At 45.1% G+C, this 22,281-nt stretch overlaps 1 protein-coding gene across 1 annotated transcript in view; it reads left to right on the top strand.

Annotated features, from left to right (window-relative positions):
* vps41 (VPS41 subunit of HOPS complex) overlaps window positions 1-13,955 on the top strand; it is a 51,579-nt gene extending 37,624 nt beyond the window's left edge. The window contains exons 20-28 of the mRNA XM_084326247.1: window positions 3,954-4,004; window positions 5,155-5,292; window positions 6,312-6,366; window positions 6,999-7,139; window positions 7,810-7,946; window positions 11,630-11,729; window positions 11,968-12,012; window positions 12,104-12,183; window positions 12,561-13,955. Of these exons, the coding sequence (XP_084182373.1) occupies window positions 3,954-4,004; window positions 5,155-5,292; window positions 6,312-6,366; window positions 6,999-7,139; window positions 7,810-7,946; window positions 11,630-11,729; window positions 11,968-12,012; window positions 12,104-12,183; window positions 12,561-12,641 (828 nt within the window). The 3' untranslated portion in view covers window positions 12,642-13,955. The remainder of the gene's footprint in view (window positions 1-3,953; window positions 4,005-5,154; window positions 5,293-6,311; window positions 6,367-6,998; window positions 7,140-7,809; window positions 7,947-11,629; window positions 11,730-11,967; window positions 12,013-12,103; window positions 12,184-12,560) is intronic.
* The last annotated feature ends 8,326 nt before the right edge of the window (window positions 13,956-22,281 follow it).

Here is a 22,281-nt window from a genome sequence, read left to right as displayed (position 1 = left end):
TCTTGTCCACTGACCCTGTCTTCTGTCTCCTCCTCTTGTCCACTGACCCTGTCTTCTTCCTCCTCCTCTTGTCCACTGACCCTGTCTTCTTCCTCCTCCTCTTGTCCACTGACCCTGTCTTCTTCCTCCTCCTCTTGTCCACTGACCCTGTCTTCTTCCTCCTCCTCTTGTCCACTGACCCTGTCTTCTTCCTCCTCCTCTTGTCCACTGACCCTGTCTTCTTCCTCCTCCTCTTGTCCACTGACCCTGTCGTCTTCCTCCTCCTCTTGTCCACTGACCCTGTCTTCTTCCTCCTCCTCTTGTCCACTGACCCTGTCTTCTGTCTCCTCCTCTTGTCCACTGACCCTGTCTTCTTCCTCCTCCTCTTGTCCACTGACCCTGTCTTCTTCCTCCTCCTCCTCTTGTCCACTGACCCTGTCGTCCTCCTCCTCCTCTTGTCCACTGACCCTGTCTTCTTCCTCCTCCTCCTCTTGTCCACTGACCCTGTCTTCTTCCTCCTCCTCTTGTCCACTGACCCTGTCTTCTTCCTCCTCCTCTTGTCCACTGACCCTGTCTTCTTCCTCCTCCTCTTGTCCACTGACCCTGTCTTCTTCCTCCTCCTCTTGTCCACTGACCCTGTCTTCTTCCTCCTCCTCTTGTCCACTGACCCTGTCTTCTTCCTCCTCCTCTTGTCCACTGACCCTGTCTTCTTCTTCCTCCTCCTCTTGTCCACTGACCCTGTCTTCCTCCTCCTCCTCCTCTTGTCCACTGACCCTGTCTTCCTCCTCCTCCTCTTGTCCACTGACCCTGTCTTCCTCCTCCTCCTCTTGTCCACTGACCCTGTCTTCTTCCTCCTCCTCCTCTTGTCCACTGACCCTGTCTTCTTCCTCCTCCTCCTCTTGTCCACTGACCCTGTCTTCTTCCTCCTCCTCCTCTTGTCCACTGACCCTGTCTTCTTCCTCCTCCTCTTGTCCACTGACCCTGTCTTCTTCCTCCTCCTCCTCTTGTCCACTGACCCTGTCTTCTTCTTCCTCCTCTTGTCCACTGACCCCGTCTTCTTCCTCCTCCTCCTCTTGTCCACTGACCCTGTCTTCCTCCTCCTCCTCTTGTCCACTGACCCTGTCTTCTTCCTCCTCCTCTTGTCCACTGACCCTGTCTTCTTCCTCCTCCTCCTCTTGTCCACTGACCCTGTCGTCCTCCTCCTCCTCTTGTCCACTGACCCTGTCTTCTTCCTCCTCCTCCTCTTGTCCACTGACCCTGTCTTCTTCCTCCTCCTCTTGTCCACTGACCCTGTCTTCTTCCTCCTCCTCTTGTCCACTGACCCTGTCTTCTTCCTCCTCCTCCTCTTGTCCACTGACCCTGTCTTCTTCCTCCTCCTCTTGTCCACTGACCCTGTCTTCCTCCTCCTCCTCCTCTTGTCCACTGACCCTGTCTTCCTCCTCCTCCTCTTGTCCACTGACCCTGTCTTCCTCCTCCTCCTCTTGTCCACTGACCCTGTCTTCTTCCTCCTCCTCCTCTTGTCCACTGACCCTGTCTTCTTCCTCCTCCTCTTGTCCACTGACCCTGTCTTCCTCCTCCTCCTCCTCTTGTCCACTGACCCTGTCTTCCTCCTCCTCCTCTTGTCCACTGACCCTGTCTTCCTCCTCCTCCTCTTGTCCACTGACCCTGTCTTCTTCCTCCTCCTCCTCTTGTCCACTGACCCTGTCTTCTTCCTCCTCCTCCTCTTGTCCACTGACCCTGTCTTCTTCTTCCTCCTCTTGTCCACTGACCCTGTCTTCTTCCTCCTCCTCTTGTCCACTGACCCTGTCTTCTTCCTCCTCCTCCTCTTGTCCACTGACCCTGTCTTCTTCTTCTTCCTCCTCTTGTCCACTGACCCCGTCTTCTTCCTCCTCCTCCTCTTGTCCACTGACCCTGTCTTCCTCCTCCTCCTCTTGTCCACTGACCCTGTCTTCTTCCTCCTCCTCTTGTCCACTGACCCTGTCTTCTTCCTCCTCCTCTTGTCCACTGACCCTGTCTTCTTCCTCCTCCTCTTGTCCACTGACCCTGTCTTCTTCCTCCTCCTCTTGTCCACTGACCCTGTCTTCTTCTTCCTCCTCTTGTCCACTGACCCTGTCTTCTTCCTCCTCCTCTTGTCCACTGACCCTGTCTTCTTCCTCCTCCTCCTCTTGTCCACTGACCCTGTCTTCTTCCTCCTCCTCCTCTTGTCCACTGACCCTGTCTTCTTCCTCCTCCTCTTGTCCACTGACCCTGTCTTCTTCCTCCTCCTCTTGTCCACTGACCCTGTCTTCCTCCTCCTCCTCTTGTCCACTGACCCTGTCTTCTTCCTCCTCCTCTTGTCCACTGACCCCGTCTTCTTCCTCCTCCTCCTCTTGTCCACTGACCCTGTCTTCTTCCTCCTCCTCTTGTCCACTGACCCTGTCTTCTTCTTCCTCCTCCTCTTGTCCACTGACCCTGTCTTCCTCCTCCTCCTCCTCTTGTCCACTGACCCTGTCTTCTTCCTCCTCCTCTTGTCCACTGACCCTGTCTTCTTCCTCCTCCTCTTGTCCACTGACCCTGTCTTCTTCCTCCTCCTCTTGTCCACTGACCCTGTCTTCTTCCTCCTCCTCTTGTCCACTGACCCCGTCTTCTTCCTCCTCCTCCTCTTGTCCACTGACCCTGTCTTCTTCTTCTTCCTCCTCTTGTCCACTGACCCTGTCTTCTTCTTCCTCCTCTTGTCCACTGACCCTGTCTTCTTCTTCCTCCTCCTCTTGTCCACTGACCCTGTCTTCTTCCTCCTCCTCTTGTCCACTGACCCTGTCTTCTTCCTCCTCCTCTTGTCCACTGACCCTGTCTTCTTCCTCCTCCTCTTGTCCACTGACCCCGTCTTCTTCCTCCTCCTCCTCTTGTCCACTGACCCTGTCTTCTTCCTCCTCCTCTTGTCCACTGACCCTGTCTTCTTCTTCCTCCTCCTCTTGTCCACTGACCCTGTCTTCTTCTTCCTCCTCTTGTCCACTGACCCTGTCTTCCTCCTCCTCCTCCTCTTGTCCACTGACCCTGTCGTCTTCCTCCTCCTCCTCTTGTCCACTGACCCTGTCTTCTTCCTCCTCCTCCTCTTGTCCACTGACCCCGTCTTCTTCCTCCTCCTCCTCTTGTCCACTGACCCTGTCTTCTTCCTCCTCCTCTTGTCCACTGACCCTGTCTTCTTCTTCCTCCTCCTCTTGTCCACTGACCCTGTCTTCTTCCTCCTCCTCCTCTTGTCCACTGACCCTGTCTTCTTCTTCCTCCTCCTCTTGTCCACTGACCCTGTCTTCTTCCTCCTCCTCTTGTCCACTGACCCTGTCTTCTTCTTCCTCCTCCTCTTGTCCACTGACCCTGTCTTCTTCCTCCTCCTCTTGTCCACTGACCCTGTCTTCTTCTTCCTCCTCCTCTTGTCCACTGACCCTGTCTTCTTCCTCCTCCTCTTGTCCACTGACCCTGTCTTCTTCTTCCTCCTCTTGTCCACTGACCCTGTCTTCTTCCTCCTCCTCTTGTCCACTGACCCTGTCTTCTTCCTCCTCCTCTTGTCCACTGACCCTGTCTTCTTCTTCCTCCTCCTCTTGTCCACTGACCCTGTCTTCCTCCTCCTCCTCTTGTCCACTGACCCTGTCTTCTTCTTCCTCCTCTTGTCCACTGACCCTGTCTTCTTCTTCCTCCTCCTCTTGTCCACTGACCCTGTCTTCTTCTTCCTCCTCCTCTTGTCCACTGACCCTGTCTTCTTCCTCCTCCTCTTGTCCACTGACCCTGTCTTCCTCCTCCTCTTGTCCACTGACCCTGTCTTCTGTCTCCTCCTCCTCTTGTCCACTGACCCTGTCTTCTTCCTCCTCCTCTTGTCCACTGACCCTGTCTTCTGTCTCCTCCTCTTGTCCACTGACCCTGTCTTCTTCTTCCTCCATGCTGTGTCCACTGATTCTGTCTTCTGTCTCCTCCCGTCTCCTGTCCACTCCTCCGTGCTGCAGACAGACAAAGTGGTGGAAGAGCTGTCGGACAGGCCTGAGCTCCTGCATGTGGTGAGCTGACATCAGTCATTCACAATATACTTGACCAATATACACTCGCTACACAGTAGGAGCCCCTTTTTAAAGATCCCGCCACTCAAACGTGAAATAATCAAAGCCTCTTTCCTGAGTGCATCCAATATAACTATACTTTGAACACCCTTAATACTAAAAATATACTTTCAGTATGGAGAAATATACAAAATGTTTACTTGTCATATACCAGAAATTGCACAGATGTGGGGGGTGGGGTTTGAGTGTGTATGGCAGAGGGGATGGAGGTTTTGAGTGTGTATGGCAGAGGGGATGGAGGTTTTGAGTGCGTATGGCAGAGGGGATGGAGGTTTTGAGTGCGTATGGCAGAGGGGATGGAGGTTTTGAGTGTGTATGGCAGAGGGGATGGAGGTTTTGAGTGCCTATGGCAGAGGGGATGGAGGTTTTGAGTGTGTATGGCAGAGGGGATGGAGGTTTTGAGTGTGTATGGCAGAGGGGATGGAGGTTTTGAGTGTGTATGGCAGAGGGGATGGAGGTTTTGAGTGCGTATGGCAGAGGGGGTGAAAGTTTTGAGTGTATGGCAGAGGGGGTGGAGGTTTTGAGTGTGTATGGCAGACGGGATGGAGGTTTTGAGTGCGTATGGCAGAGGGGATGGAGGTTTTGAGTGCGTATGGCAGAGGGGATGGAGGTTTTGAGTGTGTATGGCAGAGGGGATGGAGGTTTTGAGTGTGTATGGCAGAGGGGGTGAAAGTTTTGAGTGTGTATGGCAGAGGGGGTGGAGGTTTTGAGTGTGTATGGCAGAGGGGATGGAGGTTTTGAGTGTGTATGGCAGAGGGGATGGAGGTTTTGAGTGCGTATGGCAGAGGGGGTGAAGGTTTTGAGTGTGTATGGCAGAGGGGATGGAGGTTTTGAGTGTGTATGGCAGAGGGGATGGAGGTTTTGAGTGTGTATGGCAGAGGGGATGGAGGGTTTGAGTGTGTATGGCAGAGGGGATGGAGGTTTTGAGTGCGTATGGCAGAGGGGATGGAGGTTTTGAGTGCGTATGGCAGAGGGGATGGAGGTTTTGAGTGCGTATGGCAGAGGGGATGGAGGTTTTGAGTGTGTATGGCAGAGGGGATGGAGGTTTTGCTGAAGCTGGTCTTCCTCTGCTTGACCTCCGTCCCCGCAGTACCTCCACAAGCTGTTCAAGAGGGACCACCACCGAGGACAGAAGTACCACGAGAGACAGATCGGCCTGTACGCCGAGTACGACCGGCCCAACCTGCTCCCCTTCCTGAGAGACAGCACACACTGCCCACTGGAAAAGGTATGGTATAGTGTAGCAAGGCATAATATATATGATATAGCATGGTATGTCATAATATAATGTCATAATATAATATAGCATGGTATGTCATAATATATTGTAATAATATCATCTATAATTGTATTGTCATAATATATTGTAATATCTTATTTCGTGATATGTCATAATGTATTGTAATAATAAATTATATCATATTATGTCATAATATATTGTAATAATATCAAATATAATTGTATTGTCATAATCTATTGTAATAATATATTATAACATGGTGTGTCATAATACATTGTAATAATATCTTATTTCATGATATGTCATAATATATTGTCATAATAAATTATATAATAGTATGTCATCATAATATTGTAATAATATCATATATAATTGTATTGTCATAATATTGCAATAATATATTATAACATGGTGTGTCATAATATATTGTAAATAATATATCATTGTATTATTAGCTATGTCTTGGGTTTCCAACTGGTTTTCACAGCTGGCCCCATATTGAAGATGGGAAATCCATGTGACCCGACTAGGGCAACAACTAATCGATTATAAAAATAGTTGGAACTATGTTATGATGCACCTCTATGGCCTGTTGTTGAAGCCATTTGATGTATAGCAAAGCCTGTTAACACTTAGTTTGTGTTTTATGTTTTTATTCATTATTATTTAAACCATTCAGCTCCTTTCAAACTGAAGAGTAATTTTTTTTTTATAAACATCAATTTGCAAGTTGTTTGAAAGAACATTGCACAAGACAAGTAATAACGTTTTGTTTTTTTGCATACAATTATTCTTTTTATCTGATCGATTAATCGACAGATTAATCCATTATCAAAATAGTTGTTAGTTGCAGCCCTAGACCCGACATTTAAATGAATGAGAACTGAGTGTTTGCTGTTTAATAGAGTGCAAAACAGCTGTTTAGAGACAAGTCGCTTGGCTTTCACACCTGCTTTGGTGCAAAAAGCATTCTTCTTTTAAACAAAACAAAATGATTCTCCTCTCAGGCTCTGGAGATTTGTCAGCAGAGGAACTTTGTGGAGGAGACCGTCTTCCTGCTCAGTAAGTTATTCATTAACTACCGTTTCCTCACTGTGACTCATTTGGAATAACAACAATTTAGAGTCAAGTAATTGACACCCTTATGGTTACTGTAATTAATTTAGCAGCGAGCCAAAACTAGTCTGCACACCAATTAAACAACTCATCTTCCTCTTTATTATGTCTGCGGTAGGTGGAGCCTACATTATGCATTCGGTAGCCCGCGTGCGCGCGCGTGTGTGTGGCACAAGGATGAGCAATGTGGGAAGTATTTTGGGGGAATTAATTTCCAGTGTTCTGCTATCTGTCTGCACGTTAGCCTAGCTTAGCACAATTAATGGAAGCGGACAGTGCCGGTTAGCCTTCGGGAGATGTGTTAGTTGGACAATGCCTAGGCTAACCGGCACTGTCCGCTTCCATTCATTGTGCTAAGCTAGGCTAACGTGCAGCCAGATAGCTTTCTACTGAACGCACAGAGAGCAAACTGGCATCTATCTTATTGTCTCTCTCTGGAGAAGACGGTAAGCGAATCTCCCAAAATGTTGGCGTGTTCCTTTAACCATAGAAAAACTTTTTTTTGACTGGAGGGGATCTTTAAAAATAACCTTGTGAAAAAAGAAAAAAAGTGAATGTCCTGGTGGCTCCTCTCTCAGGCAGGATGGGGAACTGCAGGCGGGCCCTGCAGATGATCATGGAGGAGCTGGGGGACGTGGACAAGGCCATTGAGTTTGCCAAGGAGCAGGATGATGCCGAGCTCTGGGAGGACCTCATCTCGTACTCCATCGACAAGCCACGTACTCCTTCCCTTTGTGCTTCTCTCTCTTTCTCTTTCTCTGAAATACATGTCAATTTATACACACAGGCGATACTTTCTTTCTGTTGAGTTATATCATTTACTCTGAGGGTGTTTTTCTATTCCTGAGTTAAATAAAAAAACAGATATTAAAGGGATAGTTCGGATTTTTGGACCCCATGGCCTTATTTCTTACGATGATGATGATGTTGAGTCCTTTCTCAGCACAATCCATGCTGGTCCTCATACTAGCTCTGGATAGTTAGCCACAAACCAATGCAAAGTCAATGGGGTCGAGCTGCTGTCTGTACAAGCTGACTGAGGCTCACTGAAATCTACTTTGTGTGCTCTGTGGATCCTTTCTGGAGCTAGTATGAGGAACAGCATGTATTGTGCTGAGAAAGGACTCTACTGATCAACTCATCATCATCATAAGTAAGAAATGGGACTAGGGTTCCAGAAATCACAACTATCCCTTTTAAATGGTAATTTGTGTGATCTATAAAATGCAACTCATGGTTTTTGACTCACGTAAATATCATCTTATCTCTCTCTCTCTCTCTCTCTCTCTCTCTCTCTCTCTCTCTCTCTCTCTATCTCTCTCTCTCTCTCTCTCTCTCTCTCTCTCTCTCTCTCTCTCTCTCTCTCTCTCTCTCTCTCTCTCTCTCTAGCCTTCATTACAGGCCTCCTCAATAACATTGGGACTCATGTGGATCCCATCCTGCTGATCCATCGTATAAAGGAGGGCATGGAGATCCCAAACCTCCGTGACTCACTGGTCAAGATCCTCCAGGATTACAATCTGCAGGTTAGAGGCAACACTGCTTAAAGGAACACACACCGACACTAAAGGAACACACCAACACAGGAACACGCCGACATTATGGGAAGTACGCTTACTGCCTTCTCCAGAACCAGAACATGGATACCAATGTCCAGAACACGGATACCAATATTGTACTACGGTCTGTGGGAGCTCCCCCGAAATTTCGTTGTATACTGTGCAATGACTAGAGATGCTCGATATTGGCTTTTTTACCGATACCGATATTTCGATATTGTCCAACTCTTAATTTCCGATACTGATACCGATACCGATATATGCAGGGTTTCCCCCCAAAAAAACTGAATAATTTCAGGTAACTAATAATTTCACTGGATGCATTCAAAAGGCTTTCTAAATGTAAGCATTATCTGTGCAAAATATGATAATTAAAAAAGTTTAAATTAATATTACATATCTCTTGTTGTTGAATTAAACCAACATGCATACTTTTGACAATAAATAAAATAAGAATTGGTTCTTACTTGCTTGCCTGGGTAAATAAAGGTTAAATAAATGTAAAAAAAAAAAAAAAAAAAAAATTATTGTTTTTATTTTATTTTTACCGATACCGATATTTTCCGATATCACATTTTACTGCCGATATCGGCCGATAATATCGGTCGGCCGATAATATCGGACATCCCTAGCAATGACAATTAAAAGTCTATTCTATTCTCTATTCTCTCTGGTCCGTATCAGCTTCCATTAATTTGTGTTAAACTAGGAGAAGACGGTCAGTACGTTTCCCATAATGCTGGTGTGTTCCTTTAGCTGAGATTAGACTAACTAACTAAGCCAATCTCGGTCACTCTGTTTCTCTGGGAAGGCCCATAGCCAAATTCGGCCACTCCCCATTTTGCGTGACATCCAGGGTTTTTGCTCTAACCCCAGCTGGATTTTGACGTCGAAAGGTAATTTACCGTACATCGGTGCTTCTTAAAGGGAAGATCCACCCCAAAACAGAATGGCCATGAAGACTTGAACTTGTGATGTCATCAAGAGACACTCTTTGAGCTTGGTCCATTGACATGGAGTTAGTCACCGATGTGGCCTCAAAGACTTTTTATTTGAGATATTTCATCCAAATTAGTTTTATTTAAATGTAGGACTTATAGCTCTGAATAAAAGAAATTACCCATATCATGTCATAGTATCCTATGAGTTAAATCACCATGGGTACTGTCATAGTGTCTTAGGAGTTAAATCACCATGAGTACTGTCATAGTGTCTTAGGAGTTAAATCACCATGAGTACTGTCATAGTGTCTTAGGAGTTAAATCACCATGAGTACTGTCATAGTGTCTTAGGAGTTAAATCACCATGAGTACTGTCATAGTGTCTTAGGAGTTAAATCACCATGAGTACTGTCATAGTGTCCTAGGAGTTAAATCACCATGAGTACTGTCATAGTGTCTTAGGAGTTAAATCACCATGAGTACTGTCATAGTGTCTTAGGAGTTAAATCACCATAGGTACTGTCATAGTGTCTTAGGAGTTAAATCACCATGAGTACTGTCATAGTGTCTTAGGAGTTAAATCACCATGAGTACTGTCATAGTGTCTTAGGAGTTAAATCACCATGAGTACTGTCATAGTGTCCTAGGAGTTAAATCACCATGAGTACTGTCATAGTGTCTTAGGAGTTAAATCACCATGAGTACTGTCATAGTGTCTTAGGAGTTAAATCACCATGAGTACTGTCATAGTGTCTTAGGAGTTAAATCACCATGAGTACTGTCATAGTGTCTTAGGAGTTAAATCACCATGAGTACTGTCATAGTGTCTTAGGAGTTAAATCACCATGAGTACTGTCATAGTGTCTTAGGAGTTAAATCACCATGAGTACTGTCATAGTGTCTTAGGAGTTAAATCACCATGAGTACTGTCATAGTGTCTTAGGAGTTAAATCACCATGAGTACTGTCATAGTGTCTTAGGAGTTAAATCACCATGAGTACTGTCATAGTGTCTTAGGAGTTAAATCAACATGAGTACTGTCATAGTGTCCTAGGAGTTAAATCACCATGAGTACTGTCATAGTGTCCTAGGAGTTAAATCACCATGAGTACTGTCATAGTGTCCTAGGAGTTAAATCACCATGAGTACTGTCATAGTGTCTTAGGAGTTAAATCACCATGGGTACTGTCATAGTGTCCTAGGAGTTAAATCACCATGAGTACTGTCATAGTGTCCTAGGAGTTAAATCACCATGAGTACTGTCATAGTGTCCTAGGAGTTAAATCACCATGAGTACTGTCATAGTGTCCTAGGAGTTGATTGATTGTTTGATTTTATTTTGAAAATATATTAATAACATGTGACAAGCACAGTCTGGAATACTGCCAAGGATCGACACAAAAAAGCTCAGAGCTTATTTCCATTGTGGTCCTTGTAGGGGGGGGGGGGGGGGGGGAACGAAGTGTTCAGACATGTATCATACAGACAGCGTAAAGACACATGACACCACAACACATCACATAGACACATAAAACATGTAAAAGTGGTGTGATATCATCATGTTAACCTATACCGTTGCACAGGTAAGATGTGACATCACTTTAACCTATACAGTTGCACAGGTAAGATGTGACATTATGTTAAATCACCATGAGTACTGTTATAGTGTCCTATGAGTTAAATCACCATCATAACTATCATAGTCTCCTAGGAGTTAAATCACCATAGGTACTGTCATAGACTAGTGGTCTTAGGAGTTAAATCACCATGGGTACCGTCATAGTGTCCTATGAGTTAAATCACTATCATAACAATATTATATATAATAATAACACTACATTTTCAATTCATTATGTCCTTCCCTGCCTGGCTGCCCCACACCCAAGAGTAAGACACCTTTACAAACTGGACAGTACATTAGGTAGGCAGTGCTCCTGACTCCAAAAACACAGCTAATCGATCGGTCAAAGCTAATTCAACCCATTGTGACCTCATCGAGGGGAAGCGATTCTGAACAGCTTGTTTAGGCTTGTTAACCTGAATACTTCACACCCTGTCCAAACAGCAAGGAGTACATGTGTCATTTTTGCCTAACATTTCAGACTGACAAATCCATACCAAGACTAAGCTAATTGTTCCATAATATGTCTCCTTTAAAGTTATACTAATAATATAAGAAGAAAGCTAGCTCCGTAGTGGGTGGTGAGCTGGATAATCTATAGGTGGTGGCTGAGAGGGGGATGAGTAAAAAGCTAGAAGCCATCCTGGAGAACCCCTCCCACCCCCTCTATGAGGAGCTAGCCAGAATGAAGAGCCCGTTCAGCCAAAGTCTCATCCCCCCCCCGACACACCACAAACCGCCTGGGCCGGTCCTTTATACCGGCAGCCATCAGGCTCTACAACCAAGGGCTCGGACGGCCGGCTCTGCTGCCAGGAGAACTATCATTGTCAGAACTCGGGACGTGAGAACCAGAGACTCATATCCACATGCACTCACTGGACTATTTTGTACTTTTTATATTGTATTTATATTTTATATTGTATCTATAGTGTACTGTATATAGATACTGGACTGTATAGGACTGTGAAGCTCTGTATCCCCCCATGCTGCTTTGACACCTGAATTTCCCCAAGGGGATTAATAAAGGATCATCTTATCTTATCTTATAACCAACTCCCTGGATGTCTTCTGTCTCCTCGTCTCCTCAGATTCTGCTGAGAGAGGGGTGTAAGAAGATACTGGTGGCGGACTCTCTCTCTCTGCTCCAGAAGATGCACAGAACCCAAATGCGAGGAGTTAGGCTGGACGGTGGGTGCATGTGTCTGTGCGTGGGCTGCTAAGGGCTGTCACTTTTTGTTGGCAGGGGGCTGTCAGAGTGGGGGGTTATAATAGAGAGGACCCTGATGTCATAAAAGTTTTAATTAGATTGAACAAATTCTCTTTTTACTTTGGATTGGTTGAAACTTGGGGGGAAAGTGACAGCCCTAGTGTGCGTTCACAAGCTTGAGATATAATGTAATATGACTGTTGTGGGTTTGTCTTTCAGAGGAGAACATATGTGAATCGTGCCATGCCACAATCTTACCATCAGGTGGGGCTCTTGTTCCATTGCCAGTGTAAAGCCTCTATCTTAGCATGTAGTGCGTTGGTTGTGCGTTGATGGTTTCTCTCCTGTATTCCAGACATGGCGCAGCCCTTCAGCGTGGTGGTGTTTAACTGCAGACACATGTTTCACAAAGAGTGTTTACCATCTCCAGGAATGGTACGTACTTAAAGGAACACGCCAACATTATGGGAAGTGCACTTACAGTCTTCTCCAGAGTCAGACAAGAAGATAGATACCTATCAGTTCTAATAATCTTGTAACAGCCTATGTTAATTATTTTTTTGTTTTGTTATAATAATCTTGTAACAGCCTATGTTATTATTATATATATTTTTGTTATAATAATCTTGTAACAGCCTATGTTATTATATATATTTTAGTTATAATACTCTTGTAACAGCCTCTGTTATTATATCTATATATTTTAGTTATAATACTCTTGTAACAGCCTCTGTTATTATATCTATATATTTTAGTTATAATACTCTTGTAACAGCCTCTGTTATTATATCTATATATTTCTTCCTTCTCAGATCCCTTGTGTGCAGTTCTGTAACATATGCAGTGCAAAGAGGAGAGGACCAGGAAGTGGGATTCTGGAGATGAAAATATAGCATTTCTCACACATACATACACACACACACACACACACACACACACACACACACACACACACACACACACACACACACACACACACACACACACACACACTGTACAGTATTATTATTGTTGATCTTACTCCCTCGCTGACAGTTTACTGATCAGTGATTGTAAGAATATAGTATGGATGCACCGATGCCGATACTGGGAATGACTTGCCTGGTGAAATAAAAAATTAAATACAATTTCAAAATATGGGTGTGATACCAGGCTGAGTATTGGTAACTGAGAATGTCTCCACTACTAAAAAGCCAATACCAAGAAACATGTTACCTGCTAGAAATCAAAGCAAAGTTACCTGATTTGCTGCATTTTTTTGACACATAGAAGCATGTTACTGTAGATCTCTGTAATGGAGAACATTTGATTAGTTCTGTATATCTCAATAGTTTTTGTCCATTGACCTCCGTGACCTGTGAGTCCTGTGACTACATTGGCATGTAAAGTATAGTCCTGTCTCTACATTGGCATGTACAATATAGTCTTGTGACTACTCTGACGTGTACAATATAGTCCTGTGACTACACTGGCATGTACAGTATAGCTACTGTATGACTACACTGGCATGTAGTACAGTCTGAGTTGTACAGCTGAAAGCATAGAGCCCACTGGTGCCTGCCATGCTATTAATGTATAAATGGACTGCATTTATATTTATTTACATAGCACTTTTAGCGTTTTTATCCAAAGCGTTTTACGACGTATGCCTCACATTCACCCATTCACTCACATATTCACACCGACGGCGGAGGCGACCATGCAAGGGGCCACCGACACGCCACCGGAAGGAGCCGGAATCTAACCGGGAACCTTCCGATTACCAGATGAGCGCTCTACGTCCTTAGCCACTGTTGCCCCATATATGCACTCTTGTTGTGTTGTAAGGAGCTTTGGAGAAAAGCCTCCACGGTCCGTGTCAGTGGTTTTCAACGAAGGGTCCCGGAACCCCCAGGGGTCCTTGAGGAGAGTCCAGGGGGTCCCCAGAAACAGCTTAATGTCACTGTTTCGACCACTAGAAGTTAACACAGTGAGAGAATGTATACTGTAAAAGTGACTACTCTAATCATGGGTTTCAATCTGTCTTCTGTCATCTCCCCACCTACAGTATATAGACAGTGTAGAGGTATTCTGTCTGATGTGTATCAGTGTAGGGGTCTTCTGCCTGATGTTTATCAGTGTAGGGGTCTTCTGCCTGATGTTTATCAGTGTAGGGGTCTTCTGCCTGATGTTTACCAGTGTAGGGGTCTTCTGCCTGATGTTTATCAGTGTAGGGGTCTTCTGCCTGATGTTTATCAGTGTAGGGGTCTTCTGCCTGATGTTTATCAGTGTAGGGGTCTTCTGCCTGATGTTTACCAGTGTAGGGGTCTTCTGCCTGATGTTTATCAGTGTAGGGGTCTTCTGCCTGATGTTTATCAGTGTAGGGGTCTTCTGCCTGATGTTTATCAGTGTAGGGGTCTTCTGCCTGATGTTTATCAGTGTAGGGGTCTTCTGCCTGATGTTTATCAGTGTAGGGGTCTTCTGCCTGATGTTTATCAGTGTAGGGGTCTTCTGCCTGATGTTTACCAGTGTAGGGGTCTTCTGCCTGATGTTTATCAGTGTAGGGGTCTTCTGCCTGATGTTTACCAGTGTAGTTTGACATGAAAATGAGAACCACTGGCCTAGGTAGTGAATATCCATTGTAACAGTTGCTAAATGAATAACACTTACATTGTATCAACTGTGTATATTTAACTATTTCAATACTTGTTCGTTCTGCCTGACAATATTTTGTCTGAAGTTAAAGTAAAAATTATGTCAAATAAAAACTGTGTAGCAACTCATTCTGTCACCCCTGTAAAGATTCATGTGTCATGTTATTATTACCAGGGCTAGATAGATGACCAGCTGATATTAGCCTTTTACCGACATCATTATCGACAAACATGTAATTATATCTGACGTTCTTTTAACCATAAGGTTAGTTATTTGTGTGGTTAGCAATAGTTTTGCTAGTGTTGTGGAAAGGTTGTTTAACACAGCAGGAGACGATATTTCCAATTGTAACAAATAGGTAATTTATTTAAGAAAAGAAGTTCTTAACAGCAAGAGCTATGGGTCGAGCAGAGGATCACCACAGCTTGAACAAAAAACACTCTGTCCCCAATCCCTTTGCCTGTCCCCTAAATCCCCTCCCAGTCCTGCCCCCCCATGACAGATATGATGACGTATCATATCATGTCAGATCTGACATGACGTACATTAAGATGATACGTAGATTTAACATCGGAGAGAGAACATGAAGAGAGATAAACAAGATATGATGTCCACACACGATATGATGTAGAGAGTGAGATGTGTGTGTGTGTGTGTGTGTGTGTGTGTATGTGTGTGTGTGTCTGTGTGTGCGTGCGTCTGCGTACAGACGTATGTGTATTGTATGTGTGTATTGTGTGTGTGCTGTGCCTGTGTGAAAGAGAGAAAATAACAAGATATGAAAGCATACAATGTACGAGATTACCAGCACACAACATGCCGTACTGAAATGTCCATCTGTTCCAAATTGTTTTAAGAACGTCAGCCAGACCGTCTTTCAGCACTGCTAGTTGACCTATATTAAACTAGTCCACCTCATACACATTTTCCCCAACACTAGAATTAAGAAACTGCTTTAAAGGGGCATTTCACCAAAAACAATGCTGATTTATTTTACACATAATCTCACATGCAGCCAAAGATTCTAAACAGTTTTGCACATTCATTTAGTTTGACAGTTATTGAGAGTAAATGAGTTTGAATATGGCCACCAGTGATGTCATCTGGGACATATGATCCTTGTGTTATGTTAATTACAGCCAAATACAATTATTTAGATGAAAAAAATAGCAATACCTTGTCTTATAGGGACTGCTACCTTATCATTGAGCTGTAATTAACACTGATTCAATATCCCGATGACATCACTGGTGGCCGTATTCAAACTAATTTACTCTCTAACTCAAACTAAATGAAACTCAAACATGATGAATTGAAAATGGGGGACCCCTATGTAAACAAGACTAAAGTTATTTTTCTGGTCTGCATCCTCTTAGCAGTTTGTTTTGTATTGAGCTGTACTTGATTGATTGATTGATTGATTGATTGATTGATTGAAAATTGTATTAACAGATTGCAGAATGGGTACAATACAGTACAGCTCAATACACACAATTGTTAACACACCAGATGCAGACCAGAGAAAGACTTTCGTCTTGTTTACATCAGGGTCCCCCATTTTCTATTCATCATTACATGACATACAGATAGACAGTACTGCTACATCTATACATTTATGACATACCAGATTTACAAATACAGTACTGTTTTTGATACAAGAATAGTCTAAAAAAGAGTATATACATTTGACGAAGAAACTACATTGGAGGAGGTTGGTAGGTAGGGGGGGAAACTACATTGGAGGTGGGGGGGGGGGTAACTGTACATTGGATTATCGACTAAACCTTACTTGGTCCCAAGAAGAGGGTCTCGTGTATTATTGGGTTAGGACATTTATTGTACATCGGAGGGGGTTGCGTTAGGACATTTACAGGGGCCAGTTTCGAATTGCAGTCTCTCGTAGGTGCTCTTTGAGAGTGGTTTTGAAAGTGGGTAGTGATGCACATTCCTTTACAGCTGTGGGTAGGGCGTTCCACATTGATGTGGCATAATTGCGAAACGTGTTTAGTCCCTTGTTTGAGCCGAATCTGGGTTTAACATGATTTGTGGAGCTCCCTCTGGTGTTGTGATCGTGGTATTCACTGACCTTTGGGAAGTATTTCGACATGTACATGGGTACCTTAGTCGTGTAGTGTATCTTGTAGACCAGGCCCATTGCAAGTTGCTGTACTCTGTCGTCTACTCTAAGCCATCCTACAGTAGGTTGTCAAAGTGGGCAGGGGTGAGGTGGGTTCTAGGAGTAAGGTCAAGCAGTAGTCTGACCAGTTTGTTTTGAGATGTTTGTAATTTTGTTTTTAGCACCTTTGAGGTGCTTTGGTACCATGAGGTGCAAGCATAGTCGTAGTACCCTTGAATGAGTGCTCCTGCCAGTCTTCAGGGTATTCTTGTTTACCAGAGAGGAGATCTGGTACAAGAATCGAGTTTGTTGGTTGACTTTTTTTATTACATTGTATTGTACTGTATTGTACCCATTCTGCAATCTGTTAATAAATATTTCAATCAATCAATCAAAGAGTTTTTGGACGTGTGTGAGATTATGTTCAAAATAAATCAGCATTGTTTTAGGTGAAGTGCCCCTTTAAGTTCAGTTTTCACTGACGTTGCTAAAAATAAATAAATAAAAAAGTGTAATTTATCATTTTGAAAAAAGTATATCAGCAGATACTGTTTGTTGGTTATCGGAAATGTAAGCTCACAAATATCAAATTTCTAAAGAGATGGCACTAAAAATATAAGTAGATATTTAGGTAGGTGTGTTTTTTGCTCAACAACAACACATTGGCCTACATTCTAGCGAGTATGTGTCTGTACAGTAGGATGTATTAGAACAAGAAGTTAGAGGATGTGAAAGGAGGATTATAGATAATAAGAACTCAATGATGGTTTTCTTTTAATCGTTCTTAATTCGTTTGTCTGATCAACAAACAAAAAACTATTGTTTCAAATGGGGGGGGGATTACCATAAGTGCGATTTACATTAGAAACAATCAGACGTCAGCATGAAGTTAATCTCAAGCATAGAAACAAATGTGACAATAATGTTGTTATTGTAAAAATTTATCCTCGGGGAGTTAATTTTGACTGTGGCGCTGTGACGTCACTTCCGCCATTCTCCCCTCCCGGAAGTACAGTTAATTTTTGTTCACAGGAAAGAGGGAAAAAAACAGCTGTTGTTGAAGAAGAAAACATCAAAGTGAGTTTCCTTGACGAATGTCTTTGTTTTATTGTCTCCCTCCTGTCTTCATGACGACTCCTCACCAAACAGCTGCTCTGCTACTGACTGACTGCATCTCCTTTTGATTATGTACTGCGAGTTAGCCGCAGCAGCTAACACAACTAGCCCCCATCATCACTGTTGACTCAAGCTAGCTCGTTTATTAGCCACAGTTCTGCTAACTAACCCATTTCTGCCACTTCTCAGAGGAGTCTCGTTCACGGCCGCTGTCTAATAACATGTACCCGTTACCATAACGACTGCTTATTAATGTGCGAACCGAGATCGGACGATGTTGAGACTAAGCTAACCAGCTACGATTTCCTGCCCGAGTAACGTTGTGTCTAAACGCGTCAACATTAGTCAACAGTTTTGCTTGCAGGCTACCAAAGTAAACTGGTGTAATGGAAATGGGGTGGAGAATGAGGTTTTAACATGCCCTCACAGTCACGAACATACCAGCCTTGCTTTAGTTAGCTAACTAAAATGACACATACCCCTACCCCATCATCAATGTAGGTTCTCATCACTCTGTAAATGCCCCCTTCAAAAACTGTGATTGATTGATTCATTGAAAACTTTATTAACAGATTGCAGAATGGGTACAGTACAGCTCAATACATACAATTGTTAAGGATAAGGGGATGCAGACCAGAGAAAGACTTTCGTCTTGTTTACATCAGGGTCCCCCATTTTCAATTCATCGTAACATGACATACATGACATACAGATAGACAGTACTGCTACATCTATACATTTATGACATACCAGATTTGCAATTACAGTACTGTTTGTGATACAAAAAGAGTCCAGAAAAAAAAAAAAGTATATACATTTGACGTAGAAACTGTACATTGGATTGGGTAGGTGGGGGTGTGTTGACATCAACACATTGAGGCCTGTTTATGGCTGTTGATTTCATAGTTACATTATGCATCGCTGACCAGACATTGCGCTATCCTAAAATGTGTTTCTTTTTGACAGAATGCCAGCCCCGAAGAGAGGATCGTCTCCTTGCGATCCTCAGGCCAAGATAAGGAAGGTGGACGACGACGACGGGGAGGCCACGACATCCATAAGCACACCGGCCACAGACAGCGAGTCCCATGAAACGGGAAATTTACAAACAAGGACAGTGACTCCGCGAGCCAAGAAAAAGCAGGCGATTGAAGAAGAAGAAGAGGAAGACGAGAGGAACAGAACCTCGTCTGACCCGCCTGTCAAAAGAGCCAAGCTCTCCACGAGTGCCTCGTCCTGCGGAGACGATTCTGCTCAGAAAGCCGACTCCAGAGCGTCCCTGAAGAGACCCCGCAGACCGCCGTCCACGGAGTCCGACGGGTCGAGTAGCGAAGGCAGCCAAACGGACCTTTTTAAAGGGAGAGGAGACGGCGACAAGTCCCGGTGCATCAGAAAGTATTCAAACGGTGTGAGGGGCACGCATCAAGCCAGGGAAGCCACTGACCCTGTCCCTGACCCGTGCCCTGTCCCGTGCCCTGACCCTGACCCACAGGACGCCAGCCAAGAGGCACCCCCCTCGCCCACAGATTCTGTACAGAGGGACCACAATTATGGCCGATGCTCGACTTCACCGAGTACACAGGTTGAGTCCGAAGCCGAGGAAAACAATGAGGAATTCACAACAGAGTCCATCGCTCAGCCAGAGAGACAAAATGTGAGCAGTGACGAGAGACTAGCAGCATCGTCAAAGGAAATGCCTGAAAGTGAAGGAGGCAGAGAGGCGGCCGGTGACTCGGAGGGCGGAGGAGATGCGATGACGGGACGTAAAGCATTGTCAAAGGAAACGATACACAACACAGCCTCTGACCAGAGGTTGCCAGATTGTACGCCTGAGGATAAACGGGGTGAAGAAGGACATCGAACGACTACAGTGAGCGCTCCAGAGAGTAGCGTTACTCGAGTGACGTTAGAGTTATCAAAATCTGAATCGATTATTATGCAGAACAAAGTCACTCGTGAGGCGCCAGATACGGTTATTGATTTGGGTGATGACGGGTCGATAATAATGAGCACGTCTCGAGTTGAGGACGGGGGGGGAAGGTGTGAAGTAGTGACATCACCAGTGTCCACTGAATCTATTGCCGGCCCAGGCTGCTCTGAAGAAGAAGTACAGCGGCGCCGTGGCTCTCGAGTGGGGAAAGAACCAGCTGCCACCCCTCTCTCTGAAGCGGCACGTGGTAAGGCTGGTGAGGAAACTGAACGGAAAGTTGAACGTGTCACAGTCCCAGAGAGTCGAGAAGACGGGGATACGCGGACAAAAGTGACATTAGAGCAGAGGTCTGACGCAGTACACGGAGAGGAAATACAAAGCCAGGGGAACCAGGATGTTGATCTACAAACTAAAGTAACATCTGACCCGGGATCAGAAGAACTAATACAAACCCAAGGGAACCAGGTAGTCGGTGATGTCTCGACACCCATGTCTGAAGTTCAAAAAGGTTTACCGATTGGTAATTCTGAAAGTACAGAAAATGAAAGGAAGGCGGTGAAAGACGGTGACTGTGCCACAGATGTGCGAGGGGAAGTGAATGTAATGTCTGGGTCGACGGAGGAGGTATTGACTTCTGCCTCCGAACAGGAAACGGTGAACCAAGGAATTTGTGAAGTCAAAGAAGATACAGCGATCATCATCTCCGACGTTCAAGTCGAAATTCCAGACACTAGTATCAAAGGTCAGGGTGAGGTCAACGGAAGAGATCAAGTGATAGTTTCCCTGTGTGGCCATCAAGGAGATATTGACGTCATAACTCGAGCCTCAACCGTGGAGGTACAAGGTCAGGGTGAGGTCAACGGAAGAGATCAAGTGATAGTTTCCCCGTGTGGCCAACGAGGAGATATCGACGTCATAACTCGAGCCTCAACCGTGGAGGTACAAGGTCAGGGTGAGGTCAGCGGAAGAGATCAAGTGATAGTTTCCCCGTGTGGCCAACAAGGAGATATTGACGTCATAACTCGAGCCTCAACCGTGGAGGTACAAGGTCAGGGTGAGGTCAACGGAAGACATCAAGTGATAGTTTCCCCGTGTGGCCAACAAGGAGATATTGACGTCATAACTCGAGCCTCAACCGTGGAGGTACAAGGTCAGGGTGAGGTCAACGGAAGACATCAAGTGATAGTTTCCCCTTGTGGCCAACAAGGAGATATTGACGTCATAACTCGAGCCTCAACCGCGGCGACACCGGACTCCATGCCAGAACCGGTGAGGTCAGTTGATCAGTCGGAACGTGTGATGAATGAAATACAGGTTGTGTACGAGGCCATCAGTAGTCCAGAGAGCACTATAGATGTAGACGAAACGCCCGATGCTATTCCTCCAGTCCACTTCCAGAACAACGAGCCGCAGGAGGTGCAAGAAGATTCAACAACCGTCCGTACTAATGAAGTTAACGTACCAATTGGGAAGCCGGAAGGGGCGAATGAGGAAAACGATACCAACCACATAATCTGTGTTCCAGACAGCCAAGCGGATGTGGTCACTATTGGCGTGCCAGAGAGTTCTGCCCCTGTACAGATGGAACAGCATGACGGGGTTGCAGAACAGCGTGACAGGGTTGCAGAACAGCGTGACGGGGTTGCAGAACAGCGTGACAGGGTTGCAGAACAACGTGACAGGGTTGCAGAACAGCGTGACGGGGTTGCAGAACAGCATGACAGGGTTGCAGAACAGCGTGACAGGGTTGCAGAACAGCATGACAGGGTTGCAGAACAGCATGACAGGGTTGCAGAACAGCGTGACGGGCTTGCAGAACAGCGTGACGGGGTTGCAGAACAGCGTGACGGGCTTGCAGAACAGCGTGATGGGGTTGCAGAACAGCGTGACAGGGTTGCAGAACAGCGTGACAGGGTTGCAGAACAGCATTACAGGGTTGCAGAACAGCATGACAGGGTTGCAGAGGTGAAACAAGTCACAGTGATCAGCTCCAGCGATGACATAAACGTGACATGTAGCAAGTCGGGCGATACAGGAGAAAAAGATGAACTTATTGGGATCCCTGAGTCCGTCAGTTACCCAGAGAGTTCGGAATTGGTGCAGGGGGGATATGTGCATCAAGAAGTGGTAGACGACGGCAGGACCACCACAGTTGCCTCCGAGGCACCAGATAGTACATCAGAAGACCTCATCGTCGTAGAAGTGAGCGGTGTCCCAGAGGAAGAAATGCAAATGGATATTGTGACACAAGCTGCGGCAGCATCTGGGTTGCCGACCTCAGTCTCGGAACGGATGAATCCAGATAGTACATTGGAAGGTGAACTTGTGGAAAGTGAAAGTGTGCCGGACAGTGGCCCAAAGAGCTTCTTCCGTGGGGTAGACGTGCTGCAATGCCAAGAGACTGATGAAATAAAAGAGGCTACAGTAGCCAATTTGAGTGAGGAATTAACTGAGACCTCGGACACTAAGCCTCAAGGAGACATAACATCACCACCTCTAGAAGAAGCTATTCAAGATTTTAGTCACTGCGAGCAACCGTTATCTGATGTGAAAAATGAAATTGAGATGACAAACTCTTCTTCCCACAAATCATTTGAAGCTCAGAAGGAAGACACTGTTGTTGGGGTGACAGAGACCATTGATCGCACAGAGACCGATGATGAAATAAAAGAGGCTACAGTAACCAATTTGAGTGAGGAATTAACTGAGACCTTGGACACTAAGCTTCAAGGAGACA

This window comes from Notolepis coatsorum (genome assembly GCF_963971535.1).
Source record: "Notolepis coatsorum genome assembly, chromosome: 12".
Classification (NCBI taxonomy): Eukaryota; Metazoa; Chordata; class Actinopteri; order Aulopiformes; family Paralepididae; genus Notolepis; species Notolepis coatsorum.
This window is presented reverse-complemented; position numbering and strand designations above follow the sequence as displayed.